The sequence below is a fragment of the Ovis aries genome, chromosome 13 (genome assembly GCF_016772045.2).
Source record: "Ovis aries strain OAR_USU_Benz2616 breed Rambouillet chromosome 13, ARS-UI_Ramb_v3.0, whole genome shotgun sequence".
NCBI lineage: Eukaryota > Metazoa > Chordata > Mammalia > Artiodactyla > Bovidae > Ovis > Ovis aries.
The window spans coordinates 23,500,541-23,523,592 of NC_056066.1; the positions used below are offsets into that span (position 1 = coordinate 23,500,541).

The 23,052-nt window shown below is 44.8% G+C and overlaps 1 protein-coding gene across 2 annotated transcripts; it reads left to right on the forward strand.

Moving 5' to 3' along the window:
• The first annotated feature begins 568 nt into the window (after positions 1–568).
• On the forward strand, positions 569–22,781 carry MSRB2 (methionine sulfoxide reductase B2). 2 transcript variants are annotated; one of them, XM_012188317.4, is made up of 5 exons: positions 569–693; positions 8,003–8,103; positions 14,075–14,151; positions 20,647–20,794; positions 21,814–22,781. In XM_012188317.4, exons 1-5 carry the CDS (start codon positions 576–578, stop codon positions 21,916–21,918), a joined length of 549 nt encoding a protein of 182 aa, XP_012043707.3. In that variant the 5' UTR covers positions 569–575; the 3' UTR covers positions 21,919–22,781. The 2 variants fall into 2 exon arrangements, with proteins under 2 accessions (XP_012043707.3, XP_060253322.1); XM_060397339.1 differs by lacking the exon at positions 569–693 and adding an exon at positions 9,756–9,865 and having other exon boundaries at positions 8,000–8,103; positions 20,647–22,781.
• The last annotated feature ends 271 nt before the right edge of the window (positions 22,782–23,052 follow it).

The window sequence follows — 23,052 nt, forward strand, 5'->3', positions numbered from 1 at the left end:
AGATAAATACATGTGGTACGGCTATAAACGGAATAGTACTCAGCACTAACAAGGAATGACGGTTGCTATATGCAAAAACTGGAAGGAGTGTCAAGACATTTATTCTGCATGAAAGAAACTAGACCCACCCCCCCCCCAAATGGTTCCATTTATAAGCAATTCTAGAAAATGCAAACCAACTAAAACAGATTAGTGGGCTGGGGGTGGGGAGCAGAGTGGGAATGCATGCAGTTAGGTGGGACCAGAGGAGGAGCCGCAGGGTAGAGGCAGGAAAGGATGTGGTGGAGGCACGCAGGGAGCTGGGGGGTGGTACATGAGTAGAGGGTACCAGAGAAGGCCAAGGGGAGGCAGGTAGGGACAGGAGCAGAAAGGGATTAGCAGGAGGGATGGAGGAACTGGAGGAGTGCGGGGGCAGGAGCTCGGGAAGGTTAAAAATAGGCGGAGCGGAGCGGTGGCTGTAGTGCAGACAGGAGCGGAAAGAGGAAGGAGGCGGAACCGAGTCTCAAAGACGGGGGCGGGTTCTACGTGAGTGAGCGGGGCCGTGGCGTGGGCTCCGCCCGGCCGCGCTAAACGTCATGGCGCGCCTGCTGCGGGCTCTGCGGGGCCTGGCCCTCCGCGAGGCGCCCGGGTGGACTGCGCGGGGCCGAGCGGACTGCGGCGGCCTCCGCGCAGGTGCTGGATCCCCGCAAGCAGGTAGGCCTCGCAGCCCCCGCCCTCACCTCCCGGCTTTCGATTTTTGTTCGCTTGCCTTGTTTCGGGGGCCCCAGCCGGCTGGTCCTGGACCTGACTCGTCCATTCTCCGGAAGCTCCGTCGGGGAGCTCCTGCCCGCCCACCCCCTGCCATCTAAGGACTGCGGGCTGTAAACTTGCAGGGGCGTGGGCGGGGGAGTCCCTGACCCGTATAAGGGTTTGTGGAAAAGTACAGGTCCTCTCCTCGGACGTGCACACATACTTGTTTTGTTTTGTATAAACTGTACTCTGGAGCCGGGCTTCCAGGTGAAGGACGGCGGTTTTGGGTCAGCAGCCCGCCCAGAGCGCTCTCGGCTGCAGCCACCCCCTGTGCTGTTAATTACACTGTCCCCCTCATCCAGTTATGCCTGCTGCTTTCTGCGTCTCAGAAGCAGGCAGTTCTAACTTTGCATGCCTGTGGATCTGCTCCCTGACCTCTATATCTGTGTTTCCAGGACCCAGGGGGAATGTGGGGACTCGTAATCCCTTCCCCCCTCTAACCTGATAACCATCGTTAGTCAGTGGCTGTGACACAGACCGGGGGAAAGTGTGCGTTTCTTCTACGACATAGCTTTGGCTGCTCTGTGGGATTGGGGCACGCTGACACCTCATCCTTTAGTACAGTCACTAAAGGGGATTCTAGTGGGATCTTGGGTCAGCTGGCACTGTATTTCACGTCCAGTTTGGGGGACACAGTGCCACGTGTTGATTGCCTTTCTGGGCAACTGCCCCAGCTAGCCCATCTTGAAATCCATTTGTTATGTGTCCATTGAAGATATTTAAAGATAAATATCTGTGCTATAAATGTCCCCAGTCACTCGGAATTCTTTTTATCCCCTGAAAACTTCAAAATGTAGTGTTAAATAAATAAAAGCCCTGCCAGGGTGCAATGGGAGCTGATCAAATATGACTTGGGGTCACTGACTTCAGACCCCTCCTGGTGTCTCTAGTCAGCCAATCTCCTATTTGTTCTTTGCCCACTCAGTACTAAGTGTTGATTTCCTGAGAACCACAGGTGGTGCTTCAGGCATCACACTTCTGAGCTGGAGCCCTCCTCATTCCCCTTTAGAGGGTGGTGGTTTCAGCGGAAATTTGCCCTTTATGTTTGTACTTAGTGCTGTCGGAAACAGCCTAATAAATTGCCCTGGAATCTGAGGTTCTTCAGCAACATTAAAATTTGGCCAGACACCAATACTTAACAGGAACTGCCCACTTATCAGACACCCACCCTTGGGAATTTATTCTAAGGAAATAATTCCAAAGAAGAACAAAGTTATATGTGCAGAGATGCTTTTAACAGCACTACTCTTAAGAGGAGAAACTGGCTATAACCCAAATGTCCATCAGTTAAGGAATGCTTAAGTAAACCATGAAAGTTCAATTCAACAAACTAGTAGGCAACCATTGAGAATGATAGGCAACTAATAGTTTTGTGGTTAAGGGGTTTCAGTGTTGACAGTGCCACACCCACTGGCTGTGTGTCTTTGAGCATGTCTTGAACTTGGTAAGCTTAAGCCTGTTTTTTTTTCTTTTCTTTGTAAAATAAGGATAATGATAATAATAGGGTTATTATACAGAATAAATGAAAAAACTAAACATGTTTTATTACAGTATTGGTGCTTAGTAGCTATACAATAAGCATTAGTTATAATTACATAAATGAATGGAAAGGATAAAAGTGTAGCTATATTTAACCCTATGCTGTGTACTTAATTATCCATGTTGAGGGAAAACTAATCAGACATAACAAGTACAGAGAGATGCTGACAGGGAGACATTTTATAGTCTATACATTTTATCACTTATATACAGTTGTCACTCAAGCATTGTACATGTACTTTTAGCTGTAAACTTAAAACCAGCAGTGGTACACATCGTAAGTAATTATACTCTGTGATAACTTCCATCCCAAGCGTTGGGGTCAAAAATATGCTTTGAAGCAAAACAATAGCTTTCCATTAGAATCCTTTAAATTTCTCACCCAGTTCAGCATTATGACCTGAAAGTTAATCAAATGTGTTCCATATAATTTAACATACCAAATAATCCTGGTTACTTTAACATTTCTTCTGAGATGCCTATAGGCCCTTTGGGATACTCAAAGTTAGCTAGAGAAAGAAACTTACAACCTGTTGTCAAAAGCACCACAATATTCCAGGAAAGTTTTTATCTCTTAACAAGGAAAAAGAAAACCAAATTCTACTTTTATACCAGTTTACTATTAATAACAAAGTATATTTACCTAATTAAATCCAGTCTAATCTTAATCACTCCTGACAACATATAAAACTCTTCTCAAAGTTCCCTTTTTTCACAAACCTTTTGTCAGTTTTTGTATCCATATGAGTTGTCCCCATCCAGAAACAACTGAGGTAGGAGATACATAGGCCCCTGGGTTGGACAGCTGGTGTTTGTCAAGTGGAATAAAATTCAACCTTTTTTTCTCACCCAAACCCTCCAATGACAAAGCTAGTGGCAAAAACTGAGCTTGGCTAAAAAGATAAGGTGTCGACTCCTGAGGTCAAAGAAAACTTCCCTGTCTACACATGCGCAGGAAGGCTTCTTGGGGGTCGACAAAAAGTTGCGCACTTATTATGGGGAGGGTTCAAGGACCAGTCAGTTGTGGGAAAAAAAAGAATTGGCCAAATGTAAACAAAGATGGGGAAGGACTGTCCAATTAAGGGATTTAAATCACCTTTTTACTGGCTTCTCATTTAGGACACCCACACTCCTCTCTGGGTGTGTATTTCTGCCTTACTTCTTATGCCCTCCTCCTCCTTAGGGTGCCCCTGCCCCTTCTCTCCAGCTGTGTATTCTTCTGTCTTAAATAACAAATGATTTATCTGTATGCCATCCCATTATTGTGCTGTATACTCTTATGATAAACTTTGTACCTGTTTTTACAGTTTCTGCCTCCTTGAGACATTCTTGCTTTCAAATGAGGTAAAGTGCCAGGACCACTTTGCTTCTAACCTCTTGCCCCTGGTGGTCTGCTGGCTAGGATTCCTGGCTTTCATCCAGGTTACCCAGGTTCAATTCCTAGGCAGGAAACTAAGCTTTCTCTTCAGAACCACTCACTGTTCTCCCCTCTGAGATCACAGCCAGCTCCAGGACAAAATTATTATCATCATCTTTCCTCAACAAAAAATACCTCCATTCTTTATACCTCCTCTCACCAACAACATGTATCCCCCTCGCTTTACACACTGAAGTGCTCCCTCATCAGTTTTAGTAACTTTAATTACATATTATAATTTTTAACCCTTTAAAGCCTTAACCCCCCCAAAGTAATTGAACTGTTATACCAATACTTATGTAAGGCAGACTTATGTACATATTTCATAACTGCATATGCAGAGAGAACCAGTTTGGGAATTTCAGAAGAGTTTCATCTTAACCCATTTTTTTTCTTGGAGTCTAAATAATACTGTTGCCATATGTTGTTAAAAAAAATTCTTTTTCTTTATTCATAATCTCATAGCTAAAAATTTTCAAATAAATTGAACCAAATCTCCCATTTTTTATAAAAGACAAGAAAGATACCATTCACACAAATGGAATATACACTCACACACCAGAAGACAGAACTGTCACAAATTCTTCAAGACGATAACCAATAGAGTCCCCAGCACAAATGCTCCTGGACATCATACCCATGTCAGAACCAATTGGCGAAATGCCCAAAGAGTATTTTGTGCTCAAAGAGAAGTTAGCCCGGCTGCACACCGGTGGACTGACTTACTGGGTCTTGGAGATCAGCTCATCCAGACACGTTTCCATTCCACCGAGGAAAAGTGTACTTTGACAGCCAGTGCCGAGCAGCGGAGAAACAGGGAGGATCCCCGAAACAAAACGGATTCGGCAGCTGCTAAGAATGTCCCTCATACCCGCCTCTTGGGGCCAGCAAGCCAGGAGCAGCAGTTCCTCACAGCCACCCTGGCGCGTCGTCATGGCCGCAGCGCTGCTCAGGAAAATCCCGAGGGCCAGGTGCTGCGAGAGCGCAGCGGTCCCGTGGTGAGAGCTGAAAAGCCTAACTAAAAGTAGGGTCCCACTTCTCGCTGCTCAAAAGCCAGTAAAGAGGCGAGAATGGCGAAAAATTTGCTTAATTTCAGAGGCCCGCCACCTGGGCTTGGCGGGGCAGGGGCGAGGAGGACTCCTGTCCGAAGGTTGACTCCCCCGCCCCCCTTCAGTGCGCAAGAGCTTTAGTAGGTGATGGGAGGGGGCTACAGGCAGAAACAGCACAGTCAGCTCTGACAGTCATCTTGAAATCACGTATGCGGCGATCTAATCGGTGCCATTGATGGTTTCGCGTACAATTCATCTTCAGTTCCGGGGCAGGTCTGTTCCTATTTCCGGGCCAGCTCTGAGAACTGTGGTCGTTTGTGTCATGGCTGCAGTCTGATCATGTTTATTTCTTCCACCTGGTGGGGGTTTCGGTATAAGACAGCTCACGGGCTATACGGCTCAGAATAATATCTGCATCCCTTGAGAAGGAACTAAAAGTCGTTGACTTTGCTTAATGACTAAATTATTATTATTTTGTCTAATTTGACTGTTTGCTTTTGTTTCTGTATTTTCTCACTTCTCTGATTAAATGTTGGTGGTTTTTTAAAATACACTTTTTATTTGGCTATTCTGGGATCTTAGTTGTGACAGGTAGGATCTAGTTCCCTAATCAGGGATTGAAGCCAGGCTCCCTGCACTGGGAGCTCAGAGTCTTAGCCACTGGACGACCAGGGAAGTTCCTGATTAAACTTATTCTTTGACTAAAGTTATTTTACAGACAAAAGGCAGACTGAGGACATGTTGGGGAAGGACCATAGGATCCTGCTCCATTTCACTAGGACACTGCATCTCGGTTTCCTTCCCACCTGCCTGCTTGCCTCCATGTATCTTCAACCTGTATATCGAGGAGAGCCTCAGAGTACAATCCTCAGGCCTTTCTGTTTTGTCTTCACTCACTGACTTGAGGATCTTTCAGCCTCCAAGAAAAAGACAGCTTCAGGCTGAGGAATCCTAAAGTTCACATTTCCACCTTGGACCTCTCCCTCTCTGTATCCATATAGCCAACTGCCTACTTGACACCTGCACCTGAATACCTGATAGGCATTTTAAAAGTTAACAAATTCAAAACCATGTTTCCAAACCTACTCCTCCCGAAGTTTTCCCCATCTTCCAGAGCCCAGAAGCTGTGGCTTATGACTCTTGACATTTTCTCTCTCTCACCTCCACAACTGGCCCATCGGCAGATCCCCCCACTCCGCCATCAGACTGTGTCCACCATGTGATCACGTCTAAGCCACTACACTGCTGCAACCCCAGTCCAGGTCTCTGCCTTTCAGCAAGGGATACAGATAATATTCTGAGCCATAGCCTGTGAGCTGTCTTATAGATACCGAAACCCCCACCAGGTGGAAGAAGTAAACATGATGGTTAGACTGCAGCCGTGATATACGCTGCCGCAGTTCCCAGAGCTGGCCTGCCTCTGTAATGGTTCTCCTGCTTCAGCTTTCACCCTGCTTCGTTTTTTTTTTTTTTTTTTGGAACGAATGCCACTAATTCTTTTAAAATACGTTAGGTCATTCCATGTCTCTGCTAACCTTCCACTGCCTTCCAAACTCATTGAGAACAAAAGCCAGTGTTCTTACAAAAGCCTTCAAGGCCTGAACATCCCTGGTGGGCCAGTGATTAAGAATCCACCTGCCAGTGCAGGGGACATGGGTTTGATCCCTGGTCTGGGAAGATCCCATGTGCCTTGGAGCAGCTAAGCCCATGCACCACAACTACTGAGCCCACGCATCTAGAGCCCGTGCTCTGCAACTGCCATGAGAAACCCATGCACAATAATGAAACAGCCTCCACTCACCGCAACTAGAGAGGACCCAGCTCAGCCTTAACCAACTGATGGAAATAATAATCTTCAAGGCTCTACGTGGTCTGGCCCCCATTGCTTGTCTGTTCTCATTTCTATTAACCTTCCCTGCTGGCTCTACCCAAGTCGCTCGGGCCTCTTTGCTGTTCATGGGACATGCCAGGCACACCCAGCCTGTTGCTTCTCTTGCCTGCAGTGGTCTTCCAGGTAGTCATCTGATGTGTCTGTTTACATTTCCTTCAACTCTGTGCCGAAAGGCCACCTTCCTAATAAAGCCTTCGATCACTACTCTGTTTTCTCCTGTGTGAGCTGAGGTGTGCAGATGATACGATCCTTTCATATTCTTAACACTGGATGATTAGAACTTTATAATAGACATTAGACTTCCCACCTCCCCACCTCCCAACCCTTTGGCCAAAGAGAGTATTATGCTAGTTACTTTGTTTATGCTCATTGGAATAAAAGTAACATAGAAGCTGTAGGAAGCAGAAGAAAGGAAGACACAAGTGGATAAAAACCATGAAGCCCAATCATAGAGTATGGTAGGTCTCAGTTTCCCTTTCAGGAATGTGTGCTGTAGGAGTCTTCTATTTTTCACACAAGAAGAATTTTTAATAGAGACCTCCTTTGATGAACAAAATCAGAGATATCTTTATAAACCAACAAGGAAGAGGGTTTTAATAACCCACTGGCTCAACGATCTTTTCTCTCCAGTCTCACAGCCACTCCCAGCTGTATCCTGACAGGAAATACTCCTTTGAACGTAATTATGGAAGAAGGATTGATTTCTACCCGTAGCAAACCAAGGAGAATTTATTCTGCTTTATTTCATATTTCAGCCGCCTCTTTAACTTCTGTGCCCCAGGACAACTGGAAAACTGGCTCTCTGCTTATTACTCATCTCTTACTAAACTAATGAGTCAATCAAAGCATTTTGTACCTGAACTTTCTGGTCTCTGTGAAGAAGGAAAGGTTGGGAGTGGAGGGGACATAATGGTGTGTTCTGTTGGCAACTGGTGCACTTCAGGAGAGAGGCTTAGCAAGAAAAGGTCATTGTGCCTTCCTGGCTTTTTCTTGAAGCAAAATATATTTTAATACTATAGAAATATATAAAAATCTGTAACTTGATCAAAGACATCATTTGAAGCTAATAGCACCCATCTAATAATTTGCAATTTGTCAACCACTGCTACTAAATACATTCTTATAGAGTAGTTATTTGGAGAGTCTAAACAATGCAATGAAATACAAAGAAACAATTAAAATACAAATATCTGTAGTGAAGGCATGACTCTAATTCTTTGGGAGAAATAACCAAATTTTCTTAGACAAATCCAAGGAAGTCAACCTCAGTGTTCCTTGCTTTTTTCATTTTTTTGAAATTCCTGTTTAACAATACAGGGTCTCTTACAAAACATCAGCCGGCTCTCTCCAAGAGTGAGTGGCAGAAGAAGCTGACACCAGAGCAGTTCCATGTCACGAGAGAAAAAGGGACAGAGCCGGTAAGCTACACTCATTTACGGTTCCTGAGTAGATGTGTTGGGTGTGGTGCATGAGAAATTGGAATCGATCTCACTACAAAACCTAACTTGGTGCTGTTCTCTCAGTTCATCCCGCCTTCTCCTTACCATGTGTAAAATGGACAGCCAGTGGGAGTTTGATGTATGAAGCAGGGCACCCAAAGCCAGTGTTCTGAGACAGCCTGGAGGGGTGCGGGGAGTGCGAGGGGGGCTCAGGCGAGAGGGAACACATGTATGCCTATGGCCGATTCATGTTGATGTGTGGTAAATGCCATCATGATATACGGTAATTACCCTCCAATTAAAAAAAAAAAACAATTCATCATTTTTTCTACTAATCTGGCACCCTCCACTATTCTCCTCTGGCTACGAATATCCTTCCAGTTCTGCAAGCCAGAAACCTCTCTCTGGACACACTGCCCTCCGGCGGCCGGTCCACCCACTCAGCCTCCTGAATGACCTTCTCATCGCCCCCCCTTCTCTCTGCTGCTTGCCCTGGCCCAGGCCCCACCATCCCTGGCTCAAAAGCAGCTGCCTCAGCTGTGCTCCTCACATCCGTCCTTGCTCTTCACCTCGCCATTCTCTCAGCCTCGAAACAGATCTTTTGTAAACAGATCTGACCACATCACCCCCTACTCTAAATTCTTGTTTTCAAAGTAAAAGAAAAAAGTTTAAAAGTGGCTAATAAGGCCCCAAAGCTCTGGTCCCTACCTCCCACCCCCATCCTCAGATCTGGCCACTTTTCCTCATTCAGCTCCAAGACCCTGGGCTTTCCCCATTTTAGGCCCTTTCACCCTGTGTCCTCCCCCAACTCCAACTCATTCAAACCCACCTTTCAGCTCTTGGCCCCAATCTCACTCCCAAAGGGAAGCCTTTCTCCAGCCCCAAGCTGGGTTTTCCCTGCTCAGTACCTGACATCCTAGCACATGACATATCCTGCAGGTAGTGGGGGCTCAAAAAGTCAAGCGTTGGGACTGTTGAACCACTGCAGGCCAAGAGGGGGACATATTACTGAAACTGTCTTCAGTAACCCTGGCTTTCTTTCCTTTCCTGAGAAAGCACCCCTCAGTGGTTACTCAGTATAGTACCATTTTTACCACGCTGCGTTTCACAGCAAGTCATTTGTCTTAGGTCCAAATATGACCACTGGAAAATAGCTATTGGGCCAGGTTAGTAGATATTTTCATTTGTGAATCAGACCCCCTAGAGTGGACCCCAGCACAGCAGTTTTGAATGTTGTAGGATATTTATATCTTTGAAGTTAGAGGTCCCTGCAAAATTCAGGTAAGCTATCCATGTGCTGGAGCCATATAATCATGGTCTCACCTTCAACTTCACTGCCAATCCAAAGTCATTAGATAGACCAGGAGATCCCATAGATTCTGATGAAATACTGGTATTTTTGAAAACTTCCTGTGGGTGGGGTTTTAATAAAGGCTTTCTCAGAAAGAGACTGTTGTTGTTGTTTAGCTGGTCAGTTGTGTTGTCGACAGCTGGGTCTCTCTCCAGTGCCTGGAAAAGAGCCCAGCATAGAGCAAGTACTCCTTATGTGTGTGTGTGCTCAGTTGAGTCCAACTCTTTGTAACCCCATGGACTGTAGCCTACCAGCCTCCTCTGTCCATGGGATTCTCCAGGTAAGAATACTGGAGCAGGTTGCCACTTCCTCCTTCATGGGACCTTCCTGACCCAGGATTTGAACCCGAATCTCCTGCATTGCCAGATGGATTCTTTACCACTGAGCCAGGTAAGCCCAGGAAAGACACAGGAAACTAGCCATTATGCAGATAGCACAAGAGAGCTACCTGTGATTCCCCGAGCAGTTGTGTGTCTTCCCGGAGCATTGTAAGTCAGCCCTATTCTGAAGGACAGAGCCACACAGGGTTTGGAGTTGGAAATGGCAGCCTGAAGATAAGCTGCCAGATGTTTAGGAGAATAAATACGTGGGATTCTCAAACAGATGGTGTATTATACTCTGCATTTGGCCATTTTACAAAATGAGCATCATCCATTATTTTAAGTAATGTTATAAATCCCTTTTAGTTGATTCATTTCCACATGTAACTTTTTAGAATGCTGCAGAACAATAAGCCTCCATAAGCTCCATGAGGCTAGGAAAAGAGAAGGGAAACACCTCAGCCTTCTATTTGGTGACTCAAAATTAAAATTCAGTTGCATGTGCTTTTTGTTGGGCAGCAGTAACCTGCTAGTCCTCTGCCAGGTACGACGAAGGGGTTCACAGACTAGTTGAGCAGTAACTAAAAATCAAATATCAGGGACTTCCCCAGTGGTCCAGTGGCTAAGGCTCTGCACACCCAACATAGGGGGCCCAGGTTCGATCCCTGGTCAGGGAAGTAGATCCCATATGCTGCAACTGAGTTCACATGTCACAGCTAAAGGTCTCACGTGCCACAACTAAGATCCAGTACAGTCAAATAAATAAATATTTTTTTAAAAAGTCAAATGTCAGTAGAAGCTAGGTTTTGTGCAGGTTACTGTTTTCCTTCCAGATCTGCCATCCACGTGCTTCACTCTGCTCTGAACTCTGGGAAGGCTAAGCAGCTCCCTTGCCCTCTTGACTCCTGATTGAGTTAGGCCCCTGGGAGAGGCCAGCAGGATCAGAGGACACAGTAGAAAAACAGGCATTGAGGGTCCCCTGGGGCTGTGTTCCTCCCACGCAGCTTGCAGCCTACCCACCCCCCACCCCTGCAGGTAGCCTGCCCCTCCAGCTTCGGCCTCGTGGGTTCTGCCCACTCTGTGCCCCACAGGCCGATAGGGCAGTGTGTTTTCAGTCACCGGCCCAGGGACCTTCCCTGGCTGGTATCCATCAGCCCTGTCCCCATCTTTGTAAATAGTTCTCTGTGAAATAACCTGCAAATCATTAAGTGTATCATCCGTTTCCAACAGGTGTGTAGTACTGACAAGATCGAAGAAGGGAAAGGCCGCGCTGGTGCACACATAGTCTTAGTTTGGGCTTCTCTAGCAGGATGTCACAGACGGGGAGGCTTAAACAACAAACATTTGTTGCTCACAGTTTTGGGGGCTGAGAAATCAAGGTACCAAACAATTTGGTTCTGATAAGAACTCTATTCTTGGTTTGCAGATGGTCACCTTCTTGCTGTGTCCCGATGTGGGGGAGAAAAAGGTCATCCCTCCCATGTCTCTTCTTCCCAGGGCACTAATCCCACTCTTGAGGGCTCCACCCTCATAAACTAATCACCTCCCAAGGCCCCACCTCCAATACCATCACCTTGGGGGTTAGGGCTTAAACATGAATTTGGAGGGGGATACACAAACATTTAGGTGCTTCCCTGTGGTAAAGCAGTAAAGAATCCATCTGCAATGCAGGAAACAAAGGTTCAATCCCAGGGTCAGGAAGATTCCCTGGAGAAGGAAATGGCAACCCACTCCAGTATCTTGCCTGGAAAATTCCATGGACAGAGGAGCCTGGTAGGCTACAGTCCGTGGAAGTGCAGAACATTTAGTCCATAGGATAGATTTTGAAAACCCAGGGATGGGGGTATCTTTCTGTCTCTGTCTCTGAACCCCTCCCTATACAGTCACTCATTTCAGTTCTCTCTTCAAAACAATTCTTAAATCCGTCCTCATCTTTTTATTTCCACTATTCTTGCCATAGTTAAAACCAGGCCTGAACTGGTGGCCGTTTGACTGTCCTTTGAGTGCTCCTTCTAAAAACCAGCTCTGATTGTGTGTGCAACCCAGTTTAAAAGTTTCCAATAGCTTTCCATCTTCAGTAAGCTGGCACTTTAACTCTTTAGCATCATCGACTCAATGGACATGAGTCTGAGCAAACTCCAGGAGATAGTGAAGGACAGAGCAGCCTGGTGTGCTGCAGTCCATGGGGTGGCAAAGAGTCAGACGTGACTGAGCACCTGGGCAACAACAACAAGCATGGTCTGATGAAAGCTGCTATGATCTGGCCCTCCCTGCCTTTCCAGCAACTTCGTCTTCCTTCTCCACATTGCTCTGTTCTGTGACGTGAGCCACCCAGCCCAGGCTGCTCTGTCTGAAATTTCTTTATCTGATTAACTCCTTTATCTGATTTACTCCTTTATCTGATTAACTCCTTCTCATCCTTCAAAACTCACTTTAGTGTCTTGGCATTTTCCTGTAATAAACACCAGTCAGCCATGCAATGAAAAATCATGATGATAAAAGGTTAAAGAAAAAGAAAACCCTGATCTCAGACATCTCATATATTACCTGGTCCAGAAAGGTTTCATGAAGACTTCCCTAGTAGTAGAGGGACTAGTGGTACCCCAACTCGCTGCTAACTTCCCCATCAGAACTGCGGTCACATGGTGTGACCACTGCCAGCTCACATCTCTTCCCGACTTGCTGGCAAATTCCTAGTGCAGGAGCCATGGTTAGTTTAATTCTGTTTTGTTTTTCCACCTCTGCAACCTTAGTACCCAGTGCAGCATTGGATACACACTTGGTTTTCAAGTAATACTGGAATGAGCGAGTGAAATAGAAGCTGAGTGTGGCCCTACATAATATGACAGGACTTGTATAAAATTAAGGAGAAAGGGTGAGAGGGTAGACAGTAGGAAGTCAGGCAAGGAGGCAGAGGAGAGATGTCATTTCATAAAATAGGTCAGTGAAGGATTCTTTTATGTCTGATTTTTTAACTTATTGTGGTTACCAGTTCCTTGTCACTTCCTCTGTCCAACTGCCCCTGCAATAACAAAACATTATATTGTGAATATTAGCATGCTGTCCAGATCCCATAAGTAGGCATTTCTAGATCAGCTTCACATCTGGGTAGCCCTTTGGCGTGTTTGTCTCTTCAGCCCAGGTGGGAGGGAGGTGAAACTTCCTTTTCACCCCGATACCCCTTTGTGCCAGCGTGAGGTGCAAGCCTTCAAGGGGACAGGCCAGAAAAAGACCAGCTCACCACTGTTTGATGTCTGCAGCCAAGTTTAGGGATTTTAGAGGGAAAACATCCGAGTGTGCCCAGATGGTGGGCTCAGTAGGTTAATTTGCAATTGACTGTTAACGCTGTTCCCTGAAAATGTGCTGTTACTCTTACCACAGGGAATGTGAACGTTTGACTGGGGATTTGTCTAGAGAGGGCTGAAGGGGCCGCCTGTTTCCTGAATCAGCTCTGAGACTCAGTGACCCATCCCGTGTTCAGCTTCTCTTCCAGAGTAGGACATTGCCTGCCATCAGCCACTGCTTGTGGATTTTCACAGGAGGCTCATGCAACAGTTTCTCTTTCTTGAAACTTCTTTGATAGAAAAGATGGAATTGGGCAAAAATGGTCTTTGTTTGTTCCAAACAATGAGATCAGTTTACCAAATAACATTTTAAAATATATATATAATAGTCTTGGCTCAGTCCTGTTCTCGGAACCTGCAAACTCCTTAAGCCACAATTTAACGTGGTAATTTTGTCTAAGTAGTAACTAAGGCACTGGGAGAATCTTGCTCATTATTTAGCATTTATTCAGTATGAAGTATCCTAAACACCACGTGAAGCATATTAAAGGCGCAACCCCAATCTCACTGAGCTTTGCTTTTTAATGTATCTATATCCTGTCTTTAATTGGAGATTTCAGAGTGTTTTAGTCAGTGGACTAGATTCCTGTTGTATTAACTTTTGAAATGGAGGCCGAGATCTAACACAATCCAGAGGCCCATTCTCTTGCTTTGTCACAGGCTTTGATGTTCTTGGATGAAAGGTGCTATATAAATACAAAGCATTATTAATGTCATAATTTGAATATTTGGCACAATAAAGGCCAGTCGTAAACAAGCCTGCAGACTGCTTTACTGGGCATGTTGTAATTTTCTTTCCAGTGATACTTGCACTTTGTGAAATTAGTACAACAATTCCTTTATTGGAGAACTTAATCTTGGATTTAGACCTATTGTATCATGTCCTGCTGGTGTTATGAGAAACCTGAACAGTGATATATCTCATTTACTTTCAGCCTTTCAGTGGGATCTACCTGAATAACAAGGAACCAGGGATGTATCACTGTGTGTGTTGCGACAGCCCGCTCTTCAGGTGAGATAAAGACCAAGAGGTACCAAAGGAAAGTGAGCCTCAAAAGTCGTAGTGCTCTGTCTTTTGGGGCCTTGGATAAATATTGGATTGGCTAGAAAATTCACTTGGGTTTTTCCATAGGATCTTACAAACTTTTTGACCAACCCAATGCATACCATGGTTTTCATTGCCCTTCCCGATTAACTTGGTTACCATAAGGAGGGCTGTTCATTTAAGATTCTTGCCTGTCTTATTATTATTAGCCTATATTCTTTCTTTCTGTATCTGCAAGAAATAGCAAAAAGCAAACCAAAAAAAAAAAAAAAAAAAACACTTGGTGGGCACCTTAAGATAAAGCTATTAGTTTTTCCCTGGGAAAGTATTTAAAGACATCTAAACCATAATGGTATTTGCTTGACCCATGTGATTAAAACTGTATCTCTCCCAGGGAAAAAATGGGTTTATAATTTAATTTAGGAAATGTAGAATTTTATGAGGATAGATTCCCCACAGTGCTTGACAGTAGTGAATACCATGCCTTTTCTATGTAGCTAAAAGTAAATTTAATTGTCCCTTGATTTCAAAGCCTCTTTTAAGTCAATCAGGATCTGAAATCTCTCAACAAAGGCTTTTTTGTTTAGACATGCAGGAAACAGTCTTAAAAAAGTAGATTCGACGAAGAAGAAAGGAAAACATCTTTGAAGTCCCATTTTTCAGAAGTTCAAAGATGTTTTTTATTTCTTTTGCATCAACCCTAAATTGGTTTAGAATAAAATATAAATCAAGCCAGCTCTGTGAATCTTCCATTAGGCAGTGCTTCATTATGTGCTCTGGGCTTTCAGCAGACTGGGCTTTCCTGGGCTGCTGGCTGCTAATGGGGGCTGAATTTGGAAAGCCAAACCCCGCCTGCAAAGATGAGCAACGATCAGGATTGATTTTCCTTCATGCTCACAGAAGGGCAGGCCTTCGCCAGGATTCATTCACTCTGTCAGTGGCTGGTGAAGAGACAGCAAAGATGGTAGTCAGGCTGAGAAGATGGCCTGGGGGAAGCTGTGAATGGTAAAATGCACACAGATTTCTGAACCATTACTGTTTCGGAGAAGGCAATGGCACCCCACTCCAGTACTCTTGCCTGGAAAATCCCATGGATGGAGGAGCCTGGTAGTCTGCAGTCCATGTGGTCGCTAAGAGTCGGACACAACTGAGCGACTTCACTTTCACTTTTCACTTTCATGCATTGGAGAAGGAAATGGCAACCTACTCCAGTGTTCTTGCCTGGAGAATCCCAGGGACGGGGGAGCCTGGAGGGCTGCCGTCTATGGGGTCGCACAGAGTTGGACACGACTGAAGTGACTTAGCAGCAGCAGCAGCAGTTACTGTTTGACCTTTGGTTCTGTTTAAAGGGGGAGAGGTGGGACCTTGAGATGGCCAACCTGCTTTTAGCCAAATAACCGTGTTATAAACATAGAAAAGATGGCTTTGTGACTGCAGTAAGCCGCCAGAGGTTCTGTTTCTAGCTTATGACTGTCATCCTTGCGAGAACATGTTCCTACGTTTTAGTCTTTGTTGTGTTGACTTCATTGGTGTTCCAGTTTCTGCACCTGTAAAGATGACACTTTCTTACTACCCATTGCCCAGCATGGGCACCTCGCAGGCTCTGTTGGGGAATCAGAGTGTTGGGGCAGGGAGGGACTGGAGAGACCAGAGCAAAAAGCTCTGTCCAGTAGAACTTTCTGCAGTGATGGAAATGTTCTATATCTGCTCCACGGACTTTGGTGGCCACTAATCACGTGTGGCTATTGAACACCTGAAATGTGGCTGATGCGACTAAAAAATTGAATTTTTTATCTTATTTCATTTAAGGTAATTTAAACTTGAAAGACCACCATGAGCAGTAACTACTGTATTAGCACATTGCTAGTCCAAATTAAGGAAGTTGAGTGACCATCCCCACGGCAGCCAAGACTAATAAAACCAGCCAGGTCTCCAAAAGCCCTTTCAGCACGTGGCTAGTTTACTGACCTGCCAATCTGCCAACCTATTTGTTTCTTTTTAATCATTTAGTTTTAGTGGCGGTTCCCATTTTCATTTCTTAAGGACTTTTGAGTTTGTTCTATTTTTTGCCTCCTGCAGCTTAGTCTGAGAAAAATAAGAATATATTCATAAGAATCTTTTATGTTCTAGAATCTTCTGTGTTATGAAAGATGCATTTGTTTATAAGAGAGACGATGTAGTAGAGTGGTGAAGTCTGTAGATATACATCCTGGCTTAACTGCTGTATGACCTTGGGCAAGTTTCTTGACCCCTCTGTGCCTTGATTTCCCCACTGGTAAAGTGAGCATGTTAGTAGTACTGAACTCATAAAGCTATTGGGAGGAGTAACTGAGTTATGCGTTAATACACATGAAAGCACCAGAGCAATGCCTGACCCCTGCCAAGCACCAGATACATGTTAGCAATGAGATTCTTGCAGACAGAGCCTTCTTAGGGCCTTATGCATGAAAGTGTTTTTGATAATGAGGAACTCCTAAGAAATCTCTTCTAATGAATGAGAATCTATAAATGAAGACTATATTCCTGAAAGTGCTTCCCATTCAAGAGGGTAGATAACTGTCAGGATTCCTGTTGGACCTCTCGTTTTTGCTCTCTTCCTGTCCCCAGTCTCCATCCTCAGTAACAGAGAGCAGGGGTAGAGAAGAAATGAACATCCCTTCAAATACTCCCACACAGTCGAAAGGAGGTGAAAAGTCAACCAAAACTAAACAGTTAAGAAATTAAGTGGATGAGGGATCACAGCCACTTGGCCACTGGGCTCCTTGCTGCCTGCAGACCTCTCTTCGAGCTGAATCAGTATGGTTCAGGGGAGCTGCTGACTCTCCAACTCAGAGTCATTTGATCCAGGGTTTCTAGGTCAAGAGCACTGGACTCCAGACTGTCACTTCATTAACCTTGGAATTATGTGACTTCGACCCCTTCCTCTATTCCCCTTCCTTCCTCCTCTCCAATTATGGATGTGTTTATTAAAATCTACTGTGAGATCACATGTTTCATGGTCATAAATCTTTTTAGAATAGAAGGAAACTGAGAGCCTGATGTTAGTTCCCTTTTTACAGAATATCCTGGCATCCCACGTGTTATAGGAACTAGGTAATATTGTTAACCTTTTCTGTGCTCCTGTTCCTTGAAATGAATGGGAATTCTTCTACCATGAGGATTGTCAGTTATCACCAAGTGCCTCTACTGCTGGTCTGGGGGCCATGGAGTTTCTAGAAACAATGACAAAAACAAAGCAAATAAACATATAACAAAACTAAATAAAAGGAATCCCTTAAAGAGTATACATGATATACATCTTTACTCCCTTTAAGAGTAAAGATGGTCCAGAATGGGTTTAGTTTCTCAAGGGCGGGCCTTACAATCTGCTAATCATTTAAATATATATATTGCAATTTCTAATTGCCCTTAATATTTAAGTTTTCCCTCTTAAATGATATATGATGGGCCTCTCATATTACCTGGTAAAATCTCCAGATTCTGTTAATTGCATCAGTAAAAGTTTATTGTTTCCCATAAAATGTTTAAATGACTTTTTATTAGTCTTAGATTCATTCATTAAAAAAAATATTATATTCATAATTCTCCATCAGATTTGCTTTAATGATCACTAGTTTATATATAATGTAGAGGATGGAAAAGCTGTGATTAAAGGATATTTAAAATGTTTTTCCCTGGACCAAAGTGGCTCAGATGAATATTTTTGAACCCTTGGAAAAGAAAAGGGGTTGCAGAGAACCCAGTCTGAATAGGTGTGTGCACACGTGCTCAGCTATATCCAATTCTTTGCAACCCTGTGGACTGTAGCCCACCAGGCTGCTCTGTCCACAGGATTCTCCAGGCAAGAATACTGGAGTGGTTGCTGTTTCCTTCTCCAGAGGATCCTTCTGACCAAGGGCTCGAACCCGCATCTCCTGCATTGGCAGGCAGATTCTTTACCACTGAGCCACCTAGGAAGCCCCAGTCTGAATGTGCAGACACTTCTAATTGGACCCACAGCTGCCCAAATTTCATGGATTCCTGTTACTGTTAATGATATCTTAAAAATCATAACCACTAACTTAGGTACCATGTGTCCAACACAATGGTAAAAATGCTAAATGAAGAAAGCATCTCAGTCAATCCTCCCCAACCCTGTGAGGTAACAATGCTGTTACTATTCTGTGGACGAGGGAACAGAGACTTTATGAGGTTAAATAACTTGCCAAGGTCATACAGACATACCAGAGCCCGGATTCACACCCCAGGCTCTCAGAAGTCAACCTCAGAGCTGTACCTGAGTTCCTGGGATCTTTCCAGGGCTCTTCGAGGTGCTTTCTTTTCTAACTGTGTATCCAGGAGACTGGGGCTTCCCTAGTGGCTCAGATGGTAAAGAATCTGCTGGCAACACAGGAGACCCGGGTTCGATCCCTGTGTTGGGAAGATCCCCTGGAGAAGGGTGTGGCAACCCACTCTAGTTCTCATGCCTGGAGAATCCCATGGACAGAGGAACCTGGCGGGCTATAGTCCACAGGGTTGCACAGAGTCGGACATGACTGAAGCAACTTAGCACACACCCACACGTCCAAGAGACTACATCCTCTTCCTACACTTAGTCAAAACAGTGCTGCAGATTGAATGGGTGAGCACATCTGGAGATTCAGTTGCCATTTTTTTAAGGCTAGACCTTAAAGAGATTGGCAAAAAGTAGAAATAGAGACAGACATAGAGATCAAACATATGGATACCAAGGGGGGAAGGGGGATTGGGACGAATTGGGAGATGGGGGTTGACATAGATAAACTATTGATACTATGTGTAAAACAGATAACCAGTGAGAACCTACTGCGTGGCACAGGGAACTTTATCCCGGGCTCTGTGGTGACCTAAATGAGAAGGCAATCCAAAAACAGAAAGAACGTCTGTATGTGTGTGGCCAATTCGTTTTGCCGTACAGTAGAAACTAACACAACACTGTAAGGCAACTACACGCCAATAAAAGTAATTTTTTAAACAGAGATTTGCAAAGTTATGAAACAGTGCGACTCGTCCCACTAAATGTTTGTTTCAGTTTGGAAAACAGAATTATCTGTTGTAACAATAGGTTGTGTTAGCCTATAATGAATTTATTATTTTTAAAAATAATGCAATGCATAAATGTCTTTAAAATTCTCACTCATAATTTCTAATTTGTTAAGTGCTAATAGGCACAACTCATGTAAACCAAGCTCTCAGAGATCCTCGATAATGTTTTAGTAACAGATGGGTCCCAAGACCGGAGTGTTTGAGTCACTGACTTACCCTGGCCTCTTTCTGCTGGGTGTGTGCTCTAAACTGAGCTTCCTTCTGTGGTCATAGTCTAGGGAGTTGATTATTTGCCACTTTGCCCCTCTTTTCACTCAGGTTTTATTTTTGTTTTGCAGAATTTACCATTCATTTCTTGTCTCTCCCCCAGATGGAGAGAGCCATTTCCCTGCCATTTAAATTTCCGGAATTTGTTTTTCTAGCATGATATAAAGGGGTTCATCTTTGGGGACTTCCCTGGTGGTCCAGTGGTTGAGAGTCTGTGCTTCCAATGCAGGGGACGCAGGTCTGATCCCTAGCTAGGGAAACTAGGATCCCACATGCTGCAAAGTGTGGCCAAAATTTTTTTAAAAAAGAAAGAAGAGGAGCTCACCTAACAAAGTACTTAGAGAGTGGGTCTCTGATGAGTAGATTTGCTTGTTGCCCTCCTCCTCCTTTTGTTGGCGCCTCTGTTCTCCCCACCCCCTACCCCAGCATCATTCATTCCTGTGGGGCTTTCCCAGGAAGGTCACTGCCCTGCAGTGACGAGTCTGGGTGCCCAGGCTTATTAGTCACTACGTGCTCCACTGCATAGCTCCCTAAGCCCTCAGAGCATCTCTATAACGTAGGTGTTACTGTCCCCATGTTACAGGTAAGAAAACTGACTTGGACAGGGAAGCAACCCGTCCAGTTTCACACAGCTAAGAAGTGGCAGAGGAACTCTTGAATCCCCAAAGGCAGTCAGGCTCCATGTTCAGATAACCAAAAGTTCCTGTGGCTGAACATGGCCATTTGATCAGTTCTCACGTTTCTCTGATTTGCTGAACCCACGATATGCTAAACCCTTTGACCACTCATTTCACTTTGATTTCCCCCTTTCTTACATTTCAAACACAGGCATTTAATCTGTTTCCTAACATGGAGCAGTTCACAAAGCTCCTCGTGTTTTTGGTCCTTGTCGAAGCTTGAGAGGGATGCCTTCAACATCAAAGGAACAAGAAATCTTTGACGTGACAAGACAGCATCTTGAATAGTGGAGGTGCGGTGGGAAGACCCCTGTGGTTCAGAGAACTGGCCTTGAGATCTGGCAGATAAGAAGGGAATCAGTTTGTGCTCTGTAGAGACGTGGGTTGGGGCACACAGTGCTTTGTTTGTTCATAGCAGTTTTCACAGCTGTAGGTGTCCTGATTTCTAACACAGCTCTGAGAAGAAGTTCTGCTCCGGCACGGGATGGCCTTCGTTCTCTGAGGCTCACGGGACCTCTGGCTCTGATGAGAGTAACACGGGGATCCTGAGACGTGCTGACACCTCGTTGGGACTAGCTCGCACAGAGGTCGTCTGTAAGCAGGTGGGTGTCTTTGCTTTGTGTGTTTTGTTTTCCCCTGTGCCTCCTGACTGCAGTGGAGAGCTCACTTGTCCTTGCACATCTGGTGTTATGGACAGGAGCACTTTTGTCACGGAAGCACTTTGGGTTTCTCCTAAGCTGCTACCAGTTCCTCTCTCCCATCACTCCCGGCACTGCAGACCAGAGAAGGAGCCTTGCCTGGTTCTAGCCTTGCAGACATGGGAGTGAGCGAAGGTCTGAAAGAAAGAGCTGGCCCTTCACATTTTGTTGTGCAGGGAGAACGGCAGGAAGGTCCAGGGTGGCTGGCATCTCTCTGCCCCCTTCCCGCTCTGCAGCGTGTCGCCTACAAGCAGAGCAGAGCAGTACTAAAGGTGACATCAGGGCTTATTTCTCCTGGGAGCCTGGCAGGAGAGAGTGGCTTAAATCCAGACAGCAGATTCAACTTGATATCTTTGGGTGCTCAAATGTTCTGGTTTTGTAAGCAGATAAATGTAGCTTAGTCTTGTCTTCAGTGAAAAAAAAAAAAAAAACAATAATAATATACTGGCTACAAGATTCACCCACTCAGAAACGGTGCTACTGCTTTTTTTTTTTTTTTTTTTAATATTTATCTATTTGGCTGCCCCTGGTCTTAGTTTTGGCATGTGGGATCTAGTTCCCTGACCAGGAATAGAATCCAGGCCCCTGCACTGGGACCAGGGAAGTCCCAATGCATTGTATCGGTGAATCATAATAACAGCTCTGTTACGTAGGTATAATTATCATCCCCATTTCATAGATGAATAAATCAAGGCCTAAGTTAAATCACTTGCTCACATTCTCACTGATCAAGTAGAGAGCTATTTACCACCCCATGCGGTCTACATCCTTTCATTTCTGAATCAGATTCTGATACAATAGACTTTCTCCCAACACTGAGCTCAAAGACTCAAGTGGGCCCGCCATGTGGGGTTCATCTGTGTGGGTTTTACTTAAAGAGCCTTGTCCCTGGTGAGAGATGACAGAGGCTGCTCTCCTTGCAGTGCGAAGCTCACCTTGGCCATGTGTTCCCCGATGGACCTGGGCCTGCTGGGCAGAGGTTCTGCATCAACAGTGTGGCACTCAGGTTCAAGCCAAAGACACACTGACCACCTCCGAGTTCCCTTCCCTCCCTCGCCACTCCCCCACTTCCAAATTCAATTTGCAGAACTTATGTGAATGACTTTTTGTGACCCCATGAGGTGTAGCCGGCCAGCCTCCTTATCCATGGAATTCTCCAGGCAAGAATACTGGAGTGGGTAGCCACTCCCTTCTCCAGATCTTCCCACCCCAGGGATCAAACCCAGATCTCCCACATTGCAGGCAGATCCTTTACTGTCTGAGCCACCAGGGAAGCCCGGTGTGAATGACTACCCATTGTGAATGGTAGTTTTACTAACTACCAAACCAAGGCCAAGTTCGCTGCTGGCACCATGCAAACCACACCTTCTCTAATTTACTACCTGGAGTCAACTCAGCCCTGGCTCTGGTTTTGACTAGACTTTCACAAAATGACTATTTCCATTAAATCGACTTCTGTGGGCTTTGCCTGGACCGGAGGACATGACTCTCTAGGGACGCTTGGAGGCAGATGGATAAACCAAAAAAAAAATTCCTACAAAACAACCCTGAACTTTCCATCACAGTTCTTCCCAGACATATACAGGTGAGAGATCAAGTGAAAAGAGGAAGGAAAATATGGCATTAGAGTACTCCACAGTTCCAGCATGGAAGGAGGCATTGAGGAGAAGGAAGAGGAGGGTTGTGGACAAGGTGGGTTTTGGGAGCACGCCTGGAGATCCATGGGATGCATGATTTTTTTTTCCAAAATGTTAATAAACTGTCTTGAACATTCTAGTTCCAACCTCTCTACCTGCAACTAAATTACAATGGGAATCTGCTAGATTTCAGTGATAATGCAAGTGGCTACAAAGTTAAACTTTAAAATGTCCAAATAAAATATTTACTAACATTTGTTTGCTTTTTGTCTAAATCTGTGAATTTTCTCTCTTACAAAAGTGACTAAATCAAATGCCAAAAAATAATTAAATCACCTGGTAGTAGCTATTGGTTACATCAATGGTAATAGCAACTCAAGTGTGTTTCACAAACTGAGTTTTTAATGATTTGTTACTGAAAACGTTTACATCATTTTCTTTGAGAGTTTATGGACAGAAAGGAAGCTTAAGTGTTCCACTTTTCTCTGTATCACTGTTCAGGTGTGAATGCATTAAAGACCTTGA